Raw genomic sequence first — 23,522 nt, forward strand, 5'->3', positions numbered from 1 at the left:
TACTTCACACCTACATCATGGTGCTGCTTTTGGGCTCCCAGTCCTTATTGCTATTGTGATTCAGCTCTGATAGCCTACAAGACTTTCACCCCATCAGGGTAAAGCCTACTTAGTAATATGTTTATATAAATATTGTCTCACCAGCAGGGTGGATATGGTCAGTATTGTGGCCAACAACAGTAGATACAGTCAATTTGATATATTAAAACTGCATAGTTCTATTTGTGAATAGCATCCCTCCCTAAAATCAGTTTTACTTTTTATTTTATTTTTACAGACAGTATCCTTATCTTTGGCTTACTATCAGAACATGTATTGATATAGTACATTGTGTTTCATCATCATTTTGTTGTTGTAATGGAACATTTGATAGGTTTAAGTACAAGATGGGGTTTTGGATCCATATGCTTATATAAATTTACAGGCTTTATACTTTAACCGGCATGCATGTATCTAACAGTTACACTTTGTTCCATATGCAGTAGAAAATTGCCTGGTGTTACTGAAGCTGAAAGGAAAATTGTTAGTGAAAGGAAGAAAGTTGTTTTGCAAGCCATCAAAAATGTACTTAAAAGTCAAACTTTGGAGGTAAGTTTTTCATCTGTGCCTCTGCATTAATCTGTGGTATACATGTAAATATACTGTTTTAATGAACTGTACTTTGAAATCTTGCTTTAACTTGGTGGTCCCATTAATCTGTATGAATGTTATCTCCTTTCATTCTTTCTATTTATTAGTATACACTTTGTCATGTAGGTTTGAAAATATATGTTGCATACCTTTCAACTGTCCAGATTTTCCCAAAATGCCCATATTTTGATACATATTTTGTTCTGTTCCTGATATAATTTATGGGTTTCTAACAAATCACTGGGATTGTTATCATTAAATAATGAGTTTCAGATTTCATGTCCTTTAGAAAATGCATGCTAACACAAAACCTGCTGTTCTAGCAAAGTTCTAAGTTTATAATAGCCATAAATAGAATTCTGACTCTATTTTGGGCCTATGTCTCATGATCTTTGGCTTTGTCCAGATTTATTTATCTAAGAGGTTGAGAAGTATGATATGTTGTCTTCCTTTATTTTTACTTTATCTGTTTTATGTGACTATTATCTCTTTCCAAGATGCTCACCAAGCTCCTGGTCTTAAAGCTTTTAATTTCAAAACAGATTTATCTGAAGTAGTTACTTCATTTGATCTGCAACCTGTGGGTGTCGGATCCGACCTCAGATCCGATCCGGCAGCTTTCCAAGCTCAAAGATCCAAGCTCCTAGCTCCTCCCCCTACCCATAATCCCCTACTACCAACCACATTACCTCAAATCGTTTTTTGCCGCGGCTGAAGAAATTTCCTTGTGAAGAGCTCCTGGCTGGGTGAGATCATTGCTAGTTTTAAACCAACTTTTTCAATCAAAGTTGTCGTTGTGTGTGTTAGTTCCCTTTTCTGCTTCTTGTGCTAGTTTTGGTCCCTTTTATGTTAAATTAATTACTAGCTTATCTTCACTCCCCTCCCCCTCCTAGTGTTTGGGTGTGTGTGAATGATGTCTGAAGGGCCTAAGGCCATTTTTTCAAAGTGTACTGAGTGTGGCCACAAGCTTTCTCCAGCTGATGGCCACACTCAGTGCGTTTTGTGCCTCCTGGGCAAGCCATTTGTCAGAGGCCTGCCAGATTTGCGCGGCCTTTAACCCCCGGGCACTTCGGTATAGGAAGAACAAGCTGATCCTGGTGGGAAAGCTCCCCCAGGAGTCGGCTTCTTCTTCCTCTCCCATTCAGGCTCCAGCTGCTTCGACAGCTTCGGCGCCGTCTATCCCCTTAGCTCTACCCGGGACTCAACCTCCCTCATCGGGTTTGAGCTCTGGGGAAACTAGTGCCTCTTCTCTTAAAGAAAAGAGGCACAGGGATAAGGAAGGACATAAGTCCCACAAAAGGCGGGCCGAATCTCATCCTTTGGCTCCGCCAGCAAAACTTCTTAAGTCTCCCTCGAGGGTCTCCGGATCCCCCTCCTCTCAGCGCCGTTCGCCCTGTTTTTCACTGGAGCCAGAGGAGGAGGATAGGTCTCCCTCGAGATTTTCAAGGCGGCCCTCCAGGCCCGCCTCTACTACTTCATCTAGGTCGACCCAAAGCATCTCCGAAGCGGATATGGATCGGATGATGCGTCAGTTCTTACAGACCCAAATGCAGATGGGGATGCTCTTGCCTCCCCCCCTCTGGGGGGGAGTGCAGCCCCCATATTTGCCCTGATCACTCCTTCTCCGACTCATTTTTGGGTCCCTGAGTCATCGGATCCAGGACTTTTGGACCCGGGGAATTGTCGGCGCCAATAGCGGTGGTTTCTTCGACGCTGACTATACCTTCAAGCTTGTCGGACCCGAGCTCTCGGGGCCGAGGGCTGAGCGTCGGATCCGAGGGAGTTGCTGTGTCTTCGGCACTGTTGGCGTCGGAGCACACCTCTGCCTCGGCGCCGACTGCATCGGCTCCGACCCCGATCTCTTCCTCGGATCTGAGGAGATTGCTCTCAGAGGCTGGCAAGAGTGTCTCTCCTTCGGCTTTTGAGGTAGTAGAGAGAGGGTACTGTCGAGGTCCTCCAGATCCCCAACCCGGGCTTCGGATCCACCTGTACCCCCACTGTACGAGGGTTTGTCTTCCATCATCCGTCCATCTGGACAGCCTACCCAAGCCCTCCAGCTGGTTCCCGTGGAGGAACAACAACCCATGGACGAGCCCTCTTCGGACAGTCCCACCGAGGAGGTCCCTCAGAAGCATCGGTGCAAAAGGAGGCACCTGGACTCCCCCGAGTCCGTTACCACAGACACAGACTTAGATGATACTGAGGGTTCCCCAAGGTCACCCCCTGAAGATGTCTCCTTTGGAGACATCATGGAAATGTTGCGTATCAGAGAGGGGGTGGTCAGCCCAAAAGCCCTCCCTTGATGAGTCCGTGTTCCTGGAGGCCTTTGAGGCAGGCCCATCTACCTCCTGGGTGTCCCCTCCGGCCGACCCCCTGGTGGACTTAATTACCACCAGGGCTTGGAAGGAGCCCGACACCATGGAGTCAATCCCTAGGCGCCCCGATAAAGTCCTCAGCCCACCCACAGATAGACCGTCTTGGGCCAAAGGAACCCCCGTTGATGCTATGTTGGTGGTGGCGGTCACCAAGAAAGAACTTGCGCAGGAGAGTTCTTCGGTTCACCCGCCAGATAAGGAATCTCGCACGCTTGACCGGATTGGGAAGCCAATGTTTGCTTCAGCGACCTTTTCCGTAAGGGAGCTGAACTATATGGCACATACCATTAGGCTACAGCGAGACTTGATTAAAGAATATGCTGCAGCCCCCCCGGAGTCCATGTCTGTCCCAGACAAAAAGGTTTTTGAGACTCGAATGGCTACTCTAAAATCCTTCTCCAATACATCTATGCGGCTTCTCTCCCATGCAACGGAGGGAGCCGCTAGAGCTAGCGGAGCCGGGGTCGTCTTGCGACGTCTCTCCTGGCTCCGTCTGTGCGACTTCACGGACCCCTTCAAGGCGTCCTTCACGAATGCCCCTTTTGACGGTTCTGCCTTGTTTGGCAAAACTGTTCGCGACACGCTGGTCCAAAGCAAAAAGGACGGGAAGACGCTGTCTGCCGTCGGAGTCCACTTCTCTAATCCCCAAAGATCCTTCTCCAGGAATCAGAGGGGACAAAAGAAGCTGTGGTTCCGTAAGTCTCAGCAATCCCATCCTGCTGCGGACCACTCGTCCTCTAGAGGCAGAGGAGGACAAGGTGGACGCCGGCACAGAGGCAGAGGGGGGCCTCGTAATTTTGGGTCTAGAGAACCTTTCTCGGACAGACCCGCGCAATAGCCCTGAGGGCTTGCCTGACTGTCTCTCTCTGGAGGCAGTTGGGGGGCGATTGTCGGAGCACCTGTCAAACTGGGAGTCCCTTACAACAGATCGATGGGTGCTCCGGATTATATCCAGAGGTTACTCCATTCCATTCATAAACCTTCCCCCCAAACCCAAACGTCTCCCCGATGTCCCACCCGATCAGAGGGAGGCAGCGGCTTTGGAGATTTCAAAGCTGCTAAGAAAAAGAGCCATCCAGCCCATCCCCCCAGATCAGTCCGGATTGGGTTTTTACTCCAGGTTCTTTTTGGTGCCAAAGAAAACGGGGGACCTCAGGCCCATCTTAGACCTTTCCGCCCTGAACCTGTTCGCACCCAAGGAAAAGTTCCGGATGGTCGCTCTCCAATCAATTCTCCCCCTTCTGAGGGAGAATGACTGGATGTGCTCGTTAGACCTCAAGGATGCGTATTGCCACATATTAATGGACAGACGATCCAGGAGGTTCCTCCGCTTCCGGCTCAGAGCCAGTCATTATCAATTCAGGGTTCTTCCATTCAGCCTCACCTCAGCCCCCAGAGTGTTCACGGCAGTGGTTGCAGCCCACCTGAGACTCCAGGGCATTCAGGTCTTCCCTTACCTAGACGACTGGCTCCTCACCGCGACCAACAGGCATCGGCTCTGTGTGGCGAGAGATTATGCTCTGTCTCTGGCCCACAACCTAGGCATCTCAGTGAACGAGCAGAAATCCTGCCTGTGCCCCACTCAAGCCCTAGAATTCATAGGGGCCAGGTTAGATACACGAATCTCCAGAGTTGTTCTAACGTCAGTCAGGCTAAACAGCTTGTCATTTCAGGTGTTAGCCCTTCTTTGGAGCCTTGCTCCTCCAGCAGAGTTAGTCCTGAGGGCACTGGGGTTTATGTCAGCAGCGATCGGTCTCTCTCTTCATGCCCGTCTGTGAATGCGCATATTGCAATGGACCCTTCAAGTCCAATGGTCCCTGTCGATCCACCCGTTATGCATGCCAATACCCCTGAGCAGGGTGTGCAGGGACTCCCTTCTATGGTGGTTACAGGCACAGGAACTCAGAGAAGGGAGGCCCTTTGTGATTCCCCCGGTCAAAGCCACGTTGACCACGGACGCTTTTTGCCTCGGGGGGGGGGACATTGTTCAGGCAGATCCGTTCAAGGCACGTGGACTTCCCCAGAGACCGCATTGCATATCAACGTCCTAGAGATGAGGGCGGTGCTTTTGGCGTTGCAAGCTCTCCACGACCTTCTTCCCCTAGGAACTATTGCAATCCAGACGGACAACATGTCAGTAGTCTGGTATATAAACAAACAAGGAGGGACCAGATCTTATCCCCTGTGTCGAGAAGCCATGAGAGTGTGGGAATGGGCGATTTCCACCAACCGCTTTCTGATAGCAACACACATTCCAGGACGGTCCAACATATTAGCGGACAAGCTAAGTGGAGTGTTCCTCACTCCATACGAGTGGTCTCTGAATCCGTCTGTTGCGAAGCAGATCTTCCACAAATGGGGTCAGCCTCGCTGCGACCTTTTCGCTTCTCCTTTAAATACAAAATGCAGCGAGTACTTCGCAATAGTTCCCCCCGGAGGGGAGACCCCCAGAGACGCTCTAGTCCATGCTTGGCCTCCCGGACTTCTTTATGCTTATCCCCCCCTCCCACTTATGATGAAATTCATCCAGAAAGCCTGTCGGTTGGGGAGCAGAGTTATCCTCATAGCCCCATTCTGGCCGCGACAGATCTGGTTCCCCTTTCTGCGGTCTCACAGTGTGGCTCTCCCATGGATTCTGGATCTCAGTCCAGACCTAATCTCGCACCCAGCGAGATGCCATACCCCAAACCTGATCAATCTCAAACTTGCTGCTTGGTTGATCCAGTTCCATTAATGGCTAGGACTCCCGGTATCTCATCTCCCGTTAAGGCCATTCTGGTGGCGGCTCATAAACCATCTACCAGAAAACTTTACAACAGTAAATGGAAACGTTTTTCCATCTGGGCCAAAGATAAAGAATTGGACCCATTTACTGTCCCTATTCCGACTATTCTGGACTTCCTTTCCCTCCTTTTTAGACAGGGAGCAAGTGCCTCCACAGTCAAGGTGCAGTTGGCGGCCATTTCCCATTTTCACATGGGGGACGGCATAGGCTCCTTAGCATCTACAAAGTTGTGCAAAATCTTCTTAAGAGGTGTTTTTCTTTTGAAACCACCTGTCAAGACTGTGGTTCCCCCCGTGGGATCTCACTCTGGTCTTACAAGCCTTAAAGAGACCATCTTTCGAGCTGGCGGCCTCGGTTCTGTTGAAGTTCTTATCATGGAAAACGGCTTTCTTAGTGGCTATTACTTCAGCCAAGAGGGTTTCGGAATTACAAGCTCTGTGTATCAAATCTCCGTACCTTATCTTTCACAAAGATAGAGTGTCCCTTAGGACTAATCCGTCTTTCTTGCCTAAGGTGGCTACAGAATCAAACATTAATCAATCAATAAATCTTCCTGTATTTTTCCCAAATTTTCACAACAAAGGCGAGTACACGTTGCACAAATTGGATGTACACAGACAACTGCGTTTTTACTTGCACAGGACTAGAGAGTTTCGCAAGTCGGACCAGTTGTTTGTTTCTTATGCAAAGTCAGCCATGGGCAAGGCAAATTGCTAAAGTGACTGTAGCAAATTGGATCTGTCACTGCATTATGCTGGGATACACTTCATCTGGGAAGCCAGCTCCAGTTGGCGTCTGTGCTCATTCCACAAGATCTGTAGCTACCTCAACAGCCTTTTGGTCTAGGGTTCCAGTAGACGATATTTGTTCAGCAGCTACCTGGTCCTCATCTCATACGTTCATTTCTCATTACAAACTGGATATGATTTCCAGGAGTAGGGCTTGTTTTGGCTCTGCGGTGCTTCGGAATATTCTTCCGTAAGGACCACCCAGGTTCTTATAGGTTAGCTGGGGACTCTGTCCCACAGGTTGCAGATCAAATGAAGTAACTACTTCAGATAAAGAAGTTATGTACTCACCATAACGTTCCATCTGAGTAGATACTTCATTTGTCTGCAACCGACCCCCCTTGCCATTCCCCGAACCTTGGGAATTTTTTCTGATCATTCGGAGTTGGTTTCTGTCTCGAGTTGGTGAGGCAAAAAAAACGATCTGAGGTAATGTGGTTGGTAGTAAGGGATTATGGGTAGGGGGGAGGAGCTCGGATCTTGGAGCTTGGAAAGCTGCCGGATCGGATCCGAGGTCAGATCCGACACCCACAGGTTGCAGACAAATGAAGTATCTACTCAGATGGAACGTTATGGCGAGTACATAACTTCTTTTTATACATTATTTGGTTCATTTTGGTGTAGATCTGCTGTCCCCTTCCATGTCACCTAGTGTTTTCATGCAGATTTTCTAAGTTTATATATTAAGATAGTAAATATATTAAGATAGTTAGAGCTACAGTAGTTGAGTCTACAAAAGAAGCTGTGGTTAGCAAAGGGATAATTAGTGTGGCATATAAAATAATGCATGAGAACTATAAGAGTCAATCAGAAGAGATTAATATATGGCAACACAACCAATCTCAAACTTTCAAAATGGCTGACAGAACACGTTATCCCTAGTCTTTGAAAAAAAATCTTAAATAAGTTAACCTGTAATATTATATATATATATATATATATATATATATATATATATATATATATATATATATATATATATATATATATATATATATATATATATATATATATATATACACACACACACACATACACACACACACACACACACACACACACACATATGTTGTGGAAAAATAGTGGAGAAGGTAATATTGGATAAGTTATTGTCAGAACTGGATAGGTTAGGACTTGAAACCATATATCAGCATGCATATGTTGAAAAAAGATTTATTACCACCTATAATATGATGATGTTCTTCGTGTTTCACTGTTGCAGTCATTACATTTGGGTTATCTGCCTGCAGGTAGCCCTCAGCCGGCCTGAATATCAAAGTCTTGGGTCCTGTGTTGGATACTGTCTCTTCTTCCATGACGTCAGGTAGTCAGGGATATAAAGCATGCAGCCGATGTCATTACATCAGTCTTTCTTGCCGCGCAGTGCCTGAAGCAGAAGCAGTTCGCAAGTGCCGATCGGCCGACTCCTAAAAGTTTTGTTTTCGAGTTTCAGAACCGAAGTCTTCAAAAAAGCTAACAACCCCATTGGGGATCTTTTTTCTTGCTCTAAACCGATGTCAGTCAAAGTTAACAATTGTATTACCTGTTGAAAGCAAATACCTCATAAAGATTTTCATTCGTACTGCATTCCTTGCTTAGGCCCAGACCACGATGTTCCTTCTGTCGGTTTTGTGCCTTTTTTCAATCCTCGAACTATTCATCGTTGGTTCATTTTTGCATCAAACTATTTCTGTATTTGTTTTAATTATCCAGAAATGGCTTCTGTAAGCCATCCAACTACCGACATTCCGAAAAAACATAAAGATAAAGACAGAGACAAACCGCATAGGTTCAAAGCTGCCGATGACACTTCCGTTAAGCTAGTCACTAGTGTCTCTTACAGATATCTAAGAGGAGATCTTATTCAAGTATATAGGGCATTTAGGGACAGCTACCTCTGGAAATGTTTGGGGTTATCAAAAAGTACTAGAGAATCGTCCGATAACCTATGTAGAAGAGTCTATAGGAATGAGAATTGTACTAACTGGTTCTCTGACAGAGTAGCTGATGCATGGAACAGACTACCAAATTACGTTAAAGCAAGTACTAGTTTAGATATTTTAAGAACAGCCTGGATACCTGTTGTGGGAACAAGTGTTTTGGTATATTGGCAAGCTAGAAGGGCATTAATGCCTGTGCTTGAAATATTTTTATATATGTATGTATGTAAATGTGTGTGTGTGTGTGTGTGTGTGTGTGTGTGTGTGTGTGTGTGTGTGTGTGTGTGTGTGTGTGTGTAATATATATATATATATTTATATATTTACACACACACACACACACACACACACACACACACACACACACACACACACACACAATATTTTTTGTCTGTGTTCAAGTAGTCCAGCAGTGTGGTGGTTTACACTGTCACCCTAAAACACTTGACAGTTGTAAGAAAATGGTATGTAATGGCAGAGTAAGATTCATGGTCGCTATAGCCTCTGTACTGTTGTTCAAGCTGTGATCAGCCACTAAACTGTATGGTAGGTTAGTCTGTTACCTGCTAGAGGTCCAAATGTCAAAACATGCGATTTATTTAATACTCTGCATATCCCGAGGAATGTCCATGCAGAAACATCTGACTGGATATATTATTGAAGCCTGATATCAAGATTTAACACTGCAGTGTTCTTTTTGTTAGAGTAAATTTCTGTGTATGCCAGTAGCAGCTGGGGGTGGTAGATACTGGGCTAATATTACTTTTGACTTTGATACCCAATTCTAGAGTTCAACTTAGTTTCTTGAATTCTTGGTACACATAATAGTTATGCATGAGTTGACATCTGAATCTAGCATGTGCACTCGGGAGGAACATGGTTGTTTTTGCATATATTATGCAGCATCTAATCCTGACCTCTGGGCTATATCTGTTTCTCTTTTACTGCTGACAGAGTTCGGCTTGGGCAGAGAATCACAGAAGTGTGTCTGCTTACCTAATCATTTTACTTTGAAGATAGGGACCAGTCTGTTCTCTGCTTTTATGGTAAGTACTCACACAGCTATGCGTCATGAGAAGTACATCTCTGCCCTTTGCCACTAAGTGCTGTTTTGATGATTTATTTGCCCATATAGTCCAAAATACACGAAGACTAAATTTTGTTTGTTATCTTTATAGCACAGTATTTAAACGTTGTTTAAGGGTGAGATGCTGGTGTGAGCGAGCAGTAAAACTCACTAGATCATGATGTCATACCTGTCACTACTGCCAGTGCTTCACCCCCATGACTTGAAATACTGAGGACAAACCTTGTGGTGTTCATAAAACAGTGTTTGATAGCAGCAGAGGGGGCAGCTCTTACCAGCCCAGAAAGGATTGTTTGTCTAGGAATCCTAGAGAAGAGCATGAAATGCATGAGGTAGGGTAGGCAGTGCCTGGTCCAAGGCCCCAAGGTCTGTCTCTGCTCTGACATATTACATTAGAGTTTGCTCCCTCATCGTTGTCCTGTAGTAAGAGGCAGTAATTCCATTTCCCATCTTCAGGTATTCGTAAAGTTGAGCAGAGAACTGCCTTCTCACCTGAACTTGGGAGAGAGAGAGACCTGATGTTTTGGTGTTGCCCCTCAGTAGTCTAACTAGAGCATAAAAACCAGAACAGTGACTCTAACAATATCCCATGGTGTCCATCGTACAACTACAAAATAAATTAGTATATTTTGCTTTAAATTTCTTGTTTTAGTTCACATTTATTGTTTTCTTGGACTTTAAAATAAAGTCTTGGTTGGGGTCATTTAACAAATATTTGTATTGCATTCCATGAGTGCAAAGGGTTTACCTCTGAATTGTGAGACTAGCTACGAAGTAGCATTTTTATTTAAAGTAGCCAGAACAGAACAAGGTTAAATCTGTGTGAGCCACCAGGTAAAGCTGCTCTGTGGCCATTTTGTCATTTTTGTTTTATAGTTTGCATTGGTTATTGTTTTTGTTTGATTACAGTTATTTTTAGTTTATTGATTTAGTTTACATTTGTTTTTCATTTAGTGTTAACAAAGTTCTTGGTTAGGGCCAGTAAATAAACATTTGTGTTACTTCCTTTAATTACAAAGGGATTAACTCTAAATGACGTGTGGGAGGAGATGAGAAGAAACATTTTGTAGCTAAGATAAACAGAATGGGACATTGCTTAATCTGTGTGAGCTGCCAGGTACAGCTGCTTTGTGATCATTTTGTTTTTCCCGTACTCTGCCCACCCTGTTCCATTGTCATTTTAAACCAAGTTAATCTTGTGTTACCTGCCACTTATATAAATTTGACTTTAGAAGCTCATCCCAATCGTATCTGCTCATACCAGTGAGCACTACAAGATCATATTTGAATGGCTGTGCTCTTAGAATGATAAAACTTCAGTTATTGTCCCTTTCATGTTTTCTCACCCTCTAGCTGCAGACTGCAATATTTACAAATTACTTTTAAAATCTGCAACATCTGGGATGTGGCTACTGATTGCGTGAACCCCATATGAGGAACTAGCTTGGGATTAGAACTGCTTTTCCATGGTGAGAGAAGGACTAGAGTGACATTACCTAGAGACTATTATACCATGACCCCCCATTAATATTCCAAAACGTGCACGCTGATTGGCCAGCGTGCATGTTGTAAATCGACTTATACTAATGGAAAAAGGTCCGGTCGCCCGGACTTTTTCCATTAGTATAAGTCTCTTTTAAAACACTGTCTCGCTATGTTAAAAGAGTTTAACATAGCGACACAGGTTTTAAAAAAAGCAACGGAGATCTCCGTTGCTTTTTATAAAGCTGTCTCGCTATGTTAAACTCCTTTAACATAGCGACACAGTGTGTAAAAAGCAACGGAGATCTTGCTTTCTCCGTTGCTTTTGGCCACAACTCTGATGTACTGCGTAGGCATGCACAGTACATCAGAACTGCCGCGGATACCAGACAGCTGCAGAAGGGCAGCAAAGAGGCATTATACAATGCCATTATTTAAGAAAAGTAATTATTTGTTTTCTTAAATAATGTCATAGTATAATAGCAATAACCCACTTCTGGGTGTGAGTAATGCGGGATTTACCCACGGTTGTCGTCAACCGTGATTAAATCCCACATTACCCACACCCAGGCATGGGTTATTGCTATAATAATCACTGGAGAGACAGCAAACACTTTCTCAAGAGCTAGCTTGTGGTTAGTGTGGTCTTTTGTTCCTTGTGGGAGAAGGAGTGTAAAGATATTGATGCTTGCTGTCCTTGATTGGCAGTTTGTGTTTGACTTCTCTGCTTGACTTGGTTACTATTTGGGCAGGAACCTCTTCAGTTTAAGTTTCAGACCATTGTGCAGTTTTGCCGTTCTGTATACTGAGCTGCTAAATACATTACTCAATGCATACACTCAACAAAGGCTACAACAATCCTATGGCCTCCTGTGACATCTGAGATGAGACAACTTATTGATGGAGAGCCTGTGACCTTCAACTCAGGATTAGTGCAACTGTTTTGCTTCTGGTGGGACAAAGAACATGGAGATATTGACTCCCAGTTCTGAGCATCCGCAGTGAGGCCAGCAGTAGTAGTTGCCAGGTAGTAGCCAATAGGCGAACCACTACAATTTCTCATTTTTCGCAACTCTTCCTTAATTTATGTTAATAAAACCAGTTCTACCCCTGTCATTATGAATTCAATGCATGCTTGTACTTTTTCTCTCACCTGTCTGTTAGTTCTAGATGATATGAAGAGGTGTAGCATCTGCCTGATGTTTATTAACATTTTTTTTACTGATTCCATATGGGAGAGATGAAAATAGTTAGGAGTCTTTTCTGTCAACAACACCCCATGTCAGTAAGCAGCATAACATTCTACCAACATGCTGACATTACTAAAAAAATAAATCCCCAAAACCCCAACATAGCAAACCTCAGCCAGCCAGGATGACTCACACTTATCTCTATCTTCACCAACTCTTACACATAGCTTATGAGTCACCAAAAAAGTAAGCCTACTTCACTAAAGGCCTGGATACTAGCAGAGGCACAAGGTCAATCTTACTGGTGATTCCACAGTGAATCATATTAGTACTTTGCTCACCAGTCTGGATAAAGAGAAGGCTACAGTAAATTGTATCTGGTGCTAGGATTAGGAATGTTAAAACGCCCTGCATGACATATCACTGTCATAGGTATGAGAATGATCTTGTGGTTGTACATCTAGGAGTGAACAACCTTAGATGTTTCACCTGGGAAGAGATGCAGATAGATTACTGAGTTCTTCTCCCATGTTTACAAGGAAGAAAAGTTACTTTTAATGAGCAGTATTCTACCATCACCTAGAATGATGCCTACATTTGAAGATAAAATAGTTGGCTAGGTAACTAGTGTCATTCCAAGGGGATCCAGCAAGTGTCTGCCTGGGAAGAGTTAAGTTAGATGAACCTCCTTCTTTGCCAGGGATAGATTCCTCCACTCATTTCATCCATTTTACATACATACTGTCTAAGACTTTGTTGCCCCATAGTACCTTTATAGGTAATGTTCATCTTCTGAAGAGAGCCACTTAGAAAATTCTACTTTGGACAATGACTAGGAAGTACTCCTCATTGCTAGAAGCACAAGCAGTAACATTTCTGAGCCTGTGGTCTACTTCTAATTTGAAATCGTTCATATTTGTGTAGTTACAGAAACTTGGCTGTCAGTCCAAAAAACACTCCCTCTGGGATTCGATAAAGTAATTTTTCCATGCAGGAACAGTGTAGCTGCTCCTGTACGGAATATGACCGCCGAGCGATCCAGTAAACTAGTGTTTTGATGTGCACGAGCCTGTCTACACTGTTCTTGCACGGAAACCAGTGCAGAATGCTAATTACCTCATTTGCTAGTAAAAAACATGCAAATGAGGTGAATTAGTGATTCAGCAAGCAGGCAGGTATCCTTGCAAGAACAGTGTTAGTTGCAGAAATATATTTGGTTACTAGCTGAATACATTTCTGCAGATAAAACGGAGGCATGACAACTTCACGAAAAGCATGTATTATACTCTTTAGGTATGCCAGTGGCCAAATATATGGCCATTGGCATTGAAAAGTGCTTCATTTTTATAAAAATCAAAGATATTTTTTTTTGTGGCCAATCTTGGCCATTTAAGCATAGGGCAGCAGCGCACAAATGGAATCATGCTGAAAATAAATAAAATGTGAAAACTCAATTTTAAGGGAAATCTGCATTTTGCCATTATAGTCTATGGCATGCAGAATCAAAGCAATACTAAGGAACAGTGGTTGTCAAGGGGAAAGGCTCTGTGGTAGTGCAGTAACTATGGACTAAGGCAGTGGGGTATGCAAATGAGGGCAAATTTACTGAATCACAAAAATCTTCTAAGTGCCAAACTGCACCTAACTGTGTAGGTGCTATAGCACGATCGTGTAACTAGGAGGAGCAACAGACATGAAAAAGGTGTGTGTCAGGCATGTTGTAAGCGCATTGGAGCCCTGTGGCACACAGATTAACTTAGCTAAACACAGCTAAGCAAGGGGGTTCCTGTGAGGCTGTATTGACTTATTCCATGAAATGAAGAGCGTGTTTGCATCCAGGGAGGGCCACTTCTTCATGTTTACATTAGCTAAATGTGATGAAGTCCATTTGGTTGGGACGAAAACGCATGCTATTTGTTGTTGAATGAAAAGCGTTTATTTTTGTACATCGTTACAAGTCATGGTGTTTTGGATGTGACTTTTTATTCTGTCCTTGTTAATAAATCAACGAAAGAAGCTTCAAGTGTTCTTTCTGGCTGTTTGCACTCAGTTTAGTTAAACGTGTATGTGTGTCGTACACCAGGTCTAAAACAAAACAAAAAAAAAAGAAATAGCAGGACTGTTTACATTTGGGCACCGGGTTTGCATAGCTCACCTTGGGGCTTAAAAGGGGAGGAAATGGGAAGTGAAAAAAAGGAAAATAACAGAATAAAAGCAATTAAGAACAAATTGCATGATAGCAGGTGGAATGCATCATAGTCAGCAAATCATACAGGCAGCATCTGCAGCACAACAGTATAAACTATGGAAACGCTTTTCAGTCTGGTTTTTCCCACAAACTCTGCACCATTGGTGTACACATGCGGGAGAATTTTTACTGGAAAAATGTTAGGGGCTGCCATTGCTTTGATCCATCAGTATGTGCTAGAGGCTGAGGGTGGTGAGGAGGATAATGCTGACTACCGCCACAGACCGAGGAGGAGGAGAAGAGTGTTCAGACCCAGGGTAACTTACCAGGGGCTACATGATCTGGAGATAGTAGAGCACTACAGGGTGGACAGAGACATACTTCAACAAATCACTGAGCTGTGCTGGCCTCAACTCAGACCTAGAGCCAACCGAGAGGTACCTTTCCCAGTGGATACCAAGGTATGTGTAGCCTTACGTATTCTAGCTACAGGTACTTTCCAAAGACCTACTGGGGTAATCATGGGGGTCTCACAGGCATCTGCATCCAGGGTACTCCACCAGTTCCTGGATGCCATGCTACCACATGCAGTCAGCACATTTACTTCCCCAACACCCATGAGGAGAGGACCAGCAATATGCGGCTCTTCCACCGTGTGGCAGACTACGCGGAGGTACTGGGTGCAATCGACTGCACGCACAATACACATCAAGACACTACCCGGTGAGCAGGGTAGGCACTACATAAACCGCAAGGGATTTCCCTCCATCAACTGCCAGGTCATGTGCAATGTCCAGGGCATTATCATGAATGTGTGTGCTGGAAGCCCTGGAAGCTATCAAGACTCCCACATCTGGCATTCATCACAGCTGTACCACGCATTTGCCAGTGGGAGCATCCCTTATGGCCATCTGATGGGGGATGCTGGCTATGCAATGGAGCCACAGATGATGACACCCATCAGAAATGCACACACACCCACATAAGAATGCCGTAATGAGGCACACATGCAAATCAGGATCATTATAGACCATGTGTTTGGGATGCTGAAGTCACGGTTCCGCTGCCTTGACATATCTGGTGGAGCCTTGCAGTACTCTCCAGCCACATGTGCACACATTCATAGTATGTACCATGATACACAATGTGATTCTGCAGAAACAGCTGTGGCAGAAACAGCATGGACAAGGGCCACATAGCCCACCACCATTGCTAAGGTCCCCCACAGGCACAGACGGACTCAGAGGAGGAGGCTCCTGAGCCTGCTCCTGTAGGCAGATGGAGTCGTGCCCAGTATGCTCAGGCCTTGGCAAAGAAGTAACTCTTAGCACACACACTGACACCGTAGGGACCCCAGGGACTGACACCTCTCTCTGACTCGCACACACAGTAAAATGGATGACACACACATCACATTACCTGTAACTTGTCATGTATATGCAATGTACTGTGTGCATCCAACTTAGGCAGCCCTGAGGAAGGGTCCTCACAACTGCCGCTAGCACAAGGTAAGTCAGTCTTCTTAATAATAAATGAATGGATTAGTATGTTTTGCAAGCATATCTATGGTAATGCTGCATGCATGCAAGGGAATGAGGGTGGCCTACTGGGATAGCAGCACACAACTGACAGATATGTGGGACACCAGGAAATGTCTGGCCAAAACTGGCTTCCACACACTATGCAGTAGTACCCAAAGTGGCAAATCCCACTGTAGTATATGTGTGGGGACAACTAACTGGGGATCATCGGTCACAGGCATGGATGTCAGGGTGGGGGTCCCATACCCACCCCTCACACCACACAGCAAGTCAGCTGTAGAAAACCACAGAGAAAGGTCTGGTAAAGGCACACAAATGGTGACAATGTTGAATCACCCCCCTACAGACTCACACAGTGATAGCCCAGCAGGACCTACAGTTCATAGGTTCATAGGTTTATACTAGGCTATCTGCCCTAGGGCATTTATAAGCCTAGCCCAAAGTTTTGTGGCTTACGCCACCCCTCATGTTAAAAAATACTGTGCCCATTAGTTTGTTGTGCCTCTGTCCAGCAGTGACACAGAGATGATTCCCCACGATCTCCCATCCACCGTCAAGATTTCTCTTGAACAGAGCCAGCGAGGTGCTCTGCCTCACATGGACCGGGATTTTATTCCACAGCATAGGGAGTCTCTGGGTGACAAATCTATCCCTCCAGCATGTCCTATTTATATCCGTGCTAAGGTTTAAGTCAGTTGCTCTAGTGGATCTGGTAGATTTGGATTTTTTGAGGTGGAGCATGTCCATTAATTCCGGGTTGGACATGGCCTTGTATGACAGGCACAGGTCACCTCTGAGCAGGCGGTATGCAACTGAATAGAGCTGGAGTTTCTTCAGTCTGGCAGCATATGACAGATTTTGGAGTCCCTTTATCCTTTTGGTGAGGAACTTTTGGGGTCTTTCCAATTGCTGCAGGTGTCGGGTGAGATACATCCCGAATGGGGCATTGTACTCGATCATTGGTCTGATAAGTGAAGAGTACAGGGGAACAATGACCTCACTTGATCTGGATGTGAATCCCTTCATGATCAGGTGGGCAATGTAGAAGGTCTTTCTAACCACTTTAGCAATGTGTGTCAAAAGAAGGGGCACTGTCAACCTGGGTCCCCAGGTCCCTGATAACCTCTTCTGTGCTTAGTGGATTGCCACCTATGGTAGCTTGGGTCTTGTTTTTTCCGAAGGGTATGACTATACATTTTTTGGCATTTAACTTCAGGCCATGGCTCTGGCACCAGCTATCAGTTTCTGTGAGAACCCTCTGAAGGATATCTGTGTCCAATGTACTTTCCACTATGGCGCCCAGTTTGCAGTCATCTGCAAACTTTGTCAGCCATAGTCCTCCTATGTTTGCCTGTACTTCTGAGAAGTAGATGCCGAACAACAGGGGCCAAGGACTGAGCCCTGTGGGACACCACTTGTGACCGGCTTGGAGTCTGACATGGCGCCAGCAACTCTAACCCTGTGGGTTCTGTCCTTTAGCCAGTTTGCAACCCATCTTGTGACATATGGGTTTACATTTAAGCTGGTAAGTTTCTCTATAATACCCGAGTGGGGTATTGTGTCGAAAGCTTTTGCAAGGTCAAGGTAGGCTGTATGGACTGCCTTTCCCACATCAATGGCCTTGGTGACTGTTTCGAAGAAGTCGACCAAGTTCAAAAGGCATGATCTGCCCTTGACAAAGCCAAACTGGGTCGGGTCCAATGTCTGCAAGTCCCCTATGTCTTTGTTTATGAGTTCCATTATGATCCTCTCCATAGCTTTGCAGAACAGGCTTGTTAAGCTTATGGTGCGGTAATTACCAGGGTCCGTAGAGGCACCGCCTTTGTGGAGTGGGACCACAGTCCGCACGCACTCCTTGGGCACGTATCCTGTGGTAAGGCTAAGATTAAACAGCTGCCTTATGTGCGGGTTTAGTTCCTCATTGAGTTAAAGGTAGCACACAGCCGGGGACACCATCCGTCCCATTGATGCTGTGTTTTTAGCTTTAGAGAGAGCAGCTTTCACCTGCGCATTTGAGATGTCTGGGAGGCTACACTCGGCTGGGATAGTTATCTCTCCTTTTGGGGTGAAGTTTGCACTGAACCTGTCTGCCAATATGTTGGCAATGTCTGTGGGTTCAGTGATTTTTGTATCATTTTGGACTAATTCTGAGCATATCTGGGAGTTTCCACCCAGGTTTCTAACATAGCTGAAGAAGGCCTTATGATTGTCTTTTCAATCTATGGCAATTTTTCTCTCAAAGTTGGCCTTGGATGATTTTATGAGTGCTCATATTTTTTTACTAATAATGATCAAGGGTGTCTTCTCTTTTATGGATTTTGCTCTATCATGTAACAGCTTTCTCCTCTTATTGTAAAGTTTGTTTATGGCTGGGGTCCACCAGACTGGACGCTTGCCCTTGGTGGAAAGAGTCTTGGTTTTATTAGGGATTGCCTGATCCATGCAGTCCCGAGGTGTTCATAGAAGGCATTTGTAAGGGCTTCAGCTTGGGTTGTGGTTTCCACTGGCTCGGGGCCTTGAAGGATACCACACCAGTCTTGAGTAGTGTGAAGTTTGCTTTAGAGAAGTTCTTCACTGTGGTCTTTTTGTTTGGGGTGGGGGATGTGGATTTCCAGTGAGATTAGTTTGTGATCTGATCTCACCAATGAGGATATACTTCGGTGTGGAGCATTTTGTCCCCATGTTTGTGATGATGAGATCTAGTATATTTTCTCCTCTTGTGGGAACGGTGACTAGTTGTTCCATGGCATTTGAATTTATGAACTCCAGGAACCTTTGGGCTAGAAAGTTGGGGCTTGAGTAATGTTCCCAGTCTATATTCGGTAGTTGAAGTCACCCAATATAATGGTGTTTGGAGATACATTTATACCCTCCAGTGTCTTCAGGAAGGCTGTGTGGGTTCCAGAGTTTGAGAGGGTGGCCTGTAGCATGCTACAAATTGTAGAGCAGTTTTGCCTATGGTTAATTGCACCTGGATGGTTTCCGATGCTAAATGCGTTGCCACCAACCTGGAGGTGTGGGTATCCTTGATGAATATGGATACACCCTCCTTTTGTGGTGTGGTCCGGTTTTGGGGCCGGGCATGATATGAGGTAAAACCTGATAGTGCCGGTGCTCTCAGGAGCCTTGAACCAGGTTTCAGTCACAGCACAGACATCACTGTTCTCCATACTGAGAAGGGCCTCGAGTGCATTTTGAGATTTAGACTTCTGGCATTGCGCAGCATTACCCTTAGTTTCTTCCCATTTTTGTTTTCTAGGGTGGTAGGTTTAGAATTTGAGCCTTGCCTAAAAAGGCACTATGGGGTGGCAAGAGCCTTAGCCAATATCCGTCCAGGGGTGACAGGTGCAAGCCATCCCTCCTGGCAGCGTGGCTTGTCAAGCATGTCATCCCAGGCAGACAGACACTGGATCCCCTTTGAATGACACCAGAAATTAAGCCAATTGTTAAAGCTGATCATCTTGTCTCTATGTTGTGGCATCATTCTTGGTGAAGGAAGGATACTGCTCAGGGTCAGGGTCATACCTGCCTGGGCTACATAATCAGAGAGCTCCTTTATGTCTCTTTTCATGTAGTCCAGGAGGTATCGCCTCAGGTCGCTCACACCAGCATGGACAATGACTGTGTCATATTTGTACTTGCTGTGGAGTGACCCAGTGCTTTGTGTATGTGGCGGATTCTAGCGCCAGATAGGCAGCTTACTGTGACCCTCTCCTTGTTCAGTCTGGTGAGTGGGACGTCAGTGTGTCTGACTATGGAGTCACCTATGACAAGTATGTTTGGTGTTGTATTTGGCCTTAAGGGCTGTGACTGCTTTGCACACTGATTTTGTGGTTTATGTGTTGCCTGTGGTGTGTCATAAGGTGGCAGTTGCTTGGATGTCTGCTTTGGAGGCCTCTGCTGTTTAGGTAAATTTTTGCTCAGAGCCTCCGAGTATGTCTTTGTGTGTTTATGTGTTTGATTCATTGTTGTGATAGCTTTATGTGAGACTGGTTTTGTGGTGTGTGTAGTTGCCTTCTCCTCCTGTCTGGTCTTGCCAGTCCTGAGTTGAGAGTGCTCAGCCTCCAGTTTGGCTAAATAGCTGCATCTCGTAGTTGTGTTATGTGGGAGGAGGAGGGTTGTCTGTGTACATGAGGCAATTGTAACATTGCCTCAATATTCCCAAATTCACCAACTGGACAGGAGAGGATGCCAGCATCTGGCCCTTCGACATGCTAGAGAAATTAAGAAGTTAGGGGTGTAACTGAATAAGAGAGGACTTAGTAAGGAAGTGGGTACTCCTGGGGGAGGGGGGTTTGCTAGTGAGGGACTTTGTATAATACAGAAGTGCTAAACCTGAAAAGAAGATGCTTTTAAGACAACAATTTTTTTTTTTTTTTTTTTTGGAAAGAAAAAAAAAAAGCTGGAACAAGTGCTTTTTTAGTTAAGCGATATACTGTTTAGATTACTAGTAGAGCAGTTCTAAGGAAAAATGAAGAACGGACTTTATGGGGCCAGGAAAAGTTTAACCTTGTTAAACCAGCGCTGCCCGATGCTGGTCTAGTGGCAACTCGGCTAAAATCACGCTAAAAGCGTGCTTGATAGAAGGGCTGGAAAGAGCCAGGAATTGACGCCAAACGGCCAATAAAACTACAGTTCCAACTCAGTAACCCTTCCCCCCGGGGGCAGGGAAGCAGCTCAATGTTTTTCACTGCCACTGATCAACAGAGAGAGTTTCCTTTAGCCCAAGCAAAAATGGCCTCACAGAAACTTACAGAACAGTTCAAGAACAGCAGGCCTGTAACTGAACTTTTTTAAATCTCAGAAAAGTGGGAAAAAAGCAAGATTTTTTTTGTTTTTGTTTTTTTTCAGAGATAGCAGAGGTTCACAAGTAATATCAAGTTATAACAGTGCAGTAAATGACCCCACACAAGAGTGCTAGGCCAAAGACAGAAAATATGCAAGTTTTGAGAAAACACCGATTTTAAAATTAAGTGCAAACAGGAAATTCAGTACACAGCTTTTGGTTGTGCTCTAAATACAGCTACTAATGCAGAAATCAAGTTTAACAAGCCAGAAAATGCTCAAACTAGGCAACTATGCAGAAAAACTTATCAAATAAACAGAGGAAAAATACTTAAAATCTCAAAAGTGGCTCCTTTCTTCTAAGCATTTTCTCCTCTTGGTGGGTGCTTCACCAACAGCCAACAAGCCTGAAAAGACGCCAAAATCATGAGGCAAATAGGTTTTAAGAAAGGAAGATGAAGGAGTTTTGGAAATGACCCTGTTGGCCAATAAAACTACAGTTTCAAGTCAGTAACCACACCCGCTGGGGGCAGGGAAGCAGCTCAATGTTTATCACTGCCACTGATCAACAGAGAGACTTTCCTTTAGCCCAAGCAAAAATGGCCTCAGAGAAACTTACAAAACAGTTCAAGAACAGCAAGCCTGTAACTGAACTTTTTTAAATCTCAGAAAAGGGAAAAAGCAAGATTTTTTTTTTTTTGTTTTTTCAGAGATAGCAGAGGTTCACAAGTAATATCAAGTTATAACAGTGCAGTAAATGACCCCACACAAGACTGCTAGGCCAAAGACAGAAAATATGCAAGTTTTGAGAAAACGATTTTAAAATTAAGTGCAAACAGGAAATTCAGTAAACAGCTTTTGGTTGTGCTCTAAATACAGCTACTTATGCAGAAATCAAGTTTAACAAGCCAGAAAATGCTCAAACTAGGCAACTATGCAGAAAAACTTATCAAATAAACAGAGGAAAAATTAAAATTAAAAAAGTAGCTTCCTTCTCTTTCTTCTCGTTTTTTCCTCTTGGTGGGTGCTTCACCAACAGCCAACAAGCCTGAAAAGATGCCAAAACCATGAGGCAACTAGGTTTTAAGAGAGGAAGATGAAGGAGTTGCAGTAAGGCTATGAAGGGTAAGAAGTCTGAAACTCAAATGTATGCTATTACAATCTGACCTGTGCTCTTTACTGATATGCCGCTAGTCCCAAAGATAGAGCACAATAGTATGGTAAATGGAACCAAAATGTAAAGCAAATATCAGCGCAGTCTATGCAAATGTGTACAGTTGACAGGTGTGCCCCCCATATACCCTCACAAATGCAGTAACATGTATGTTTGCAGGGAAATAGCAGCATAGAACACATTGGCAGGGCTGTACCAATATACATGAAAACATGTTGCCTGTCCACAATATGCAGGGGTCAGTGAACTGTCTGTATGTGTGGTTAATACTGTCAGGATCTGGCCAGCACGTTCTCCTGGCAGTCGTCTTGTAGTGCCCTAGGTGGAGTGTTGTCTTTGACAGGGCCATGTGCAGGTAACTGCAGTGCCAACTGATATGCATGTCAATGACACCTACTGCTCTGCCGCTGACATACCTGGAAGTCACAGTGCTTTGTTTAATGTGCTACATATATAAAGGACATCTTGAAGGATGTGTAGCTGAGGTGCCAAGGCTTTTGTGAATACAAGTGCTTTTTTGGTACTGTTGCCAGTGTTTTTTTCTCAGTAATCCTTTTTTCTTATGTTTGCTTTTACATATAATGGACATGCCTGCACAGTACAATGCACTCTGTACCCACACCCACAACTCTCAACCTCTGACAGCAAGATGTCTGGACAAGGGCAGAAATAAAAGTGGAACAAAGGCACAATGATAGGCATGTGTTGTAAATATTACCCTTACATACTGAGAAAGTTGGTAGGGTGATGGGATTTGCAGTAGTGGGAATTGTCTGAAGGTTATGTAGTCTGAAACAGTAGTGTTTGTCATTATTTTGTAACATCACTCTTCAATTATATGTAACTAACTTGCCATTTTTAGGTAGACAGGATGAAACCTCTAGCCAAACACCTGGATAAACTGCCAAAAAATGTACAGATAAGAGGTATGCCCACACAAGTATATGATATCTCAGGTTAGAAAGTTACCATACAAGCAGGAGATCCCTAGCCAGTATATCACCAGGTTACTGGACTGTTTACATAGTGCATCATTACTCAACTGGCTGTAGCCACACCTCACAAATGGCCTTGTTGGGCAAGAATGTACATAGCTGCCCTCTTAATATTGGTCTATGCATGATACAACTAGTATTTCTCTGGTAAAGCACTGTGATTATCTGAGGATGTCTGGTAATAGGTAATGACACAATACATTGCAGTGCCAGACTACAGATATATCAGAAAATGTCTGCTAAACAAACCTAGTACCCTGAGGAAAGTCCTGTGTACTCCTAAGAGGTATGGCTGTAGCACACACAACCCTGGACTGGAGTACACCTATCTCTGGAATGGAGTCCTACTCTAACTATAGAAGGTCACACTGGGCATGCTCCTACATTTAGAGAATCACAGGACATGTTGGAACCCACATTGGAATATATGACTGTATTGTATATATATGCATACAGACAGCTATGTACACTAACAACTGTCCCCGCACACACATTAGACAGGATTACCCTCAGCTAGCTGTAGGTGGCCCATATGTGATATATCTGCATCTGTTGTGTGAGA

At 44.4% G+C, this 23,522-nt stretch overlaps 1 protein-coding gene across 3 annotated transcripts in view; it reads left to right on the top strand.

The window, feature by feature from the left end:
* LOC122793577 (cytosolic phospholipase A2 gamma-like) overlaps window positions 1–23,522 on the top strand; it is a 1,122,344-nt gene that overhangs the window by 318,573 nt on the left and 780,249 nt on the right. For all 3 annotated transcript variants that reach the window (XM_044061746.1, XM_044061744.1, XM_044061745.1), the window contains one exon: window positions 483–588. Coding sequence is in view for 2 of the 3 variants with exons in the window: in XM_044061744.1 (XP_043917679.1) it covers window positions 483–588 (106 nt within the window). In the remaining variant the exon portion in view is untranslated. The remainder of the gene's footprint in view (window positions 1–482; window positions 589–23,522) is intronic.

This window comes from Protopterus annectens, chromosome 2.part0, assembly GCF_019279795.1.
Source record: "Protopterus annectens isolate FY-2018-M chromosome 2.part0, PAN1.0, whole genome shotgun sequence".
In the NCBI taxonomy this organism is placed as follows: Eukaryota; Metazoa; Chordata; order Ceratodontiformes; family Protopteridae; genus Protopterus; species Protopterus annectens.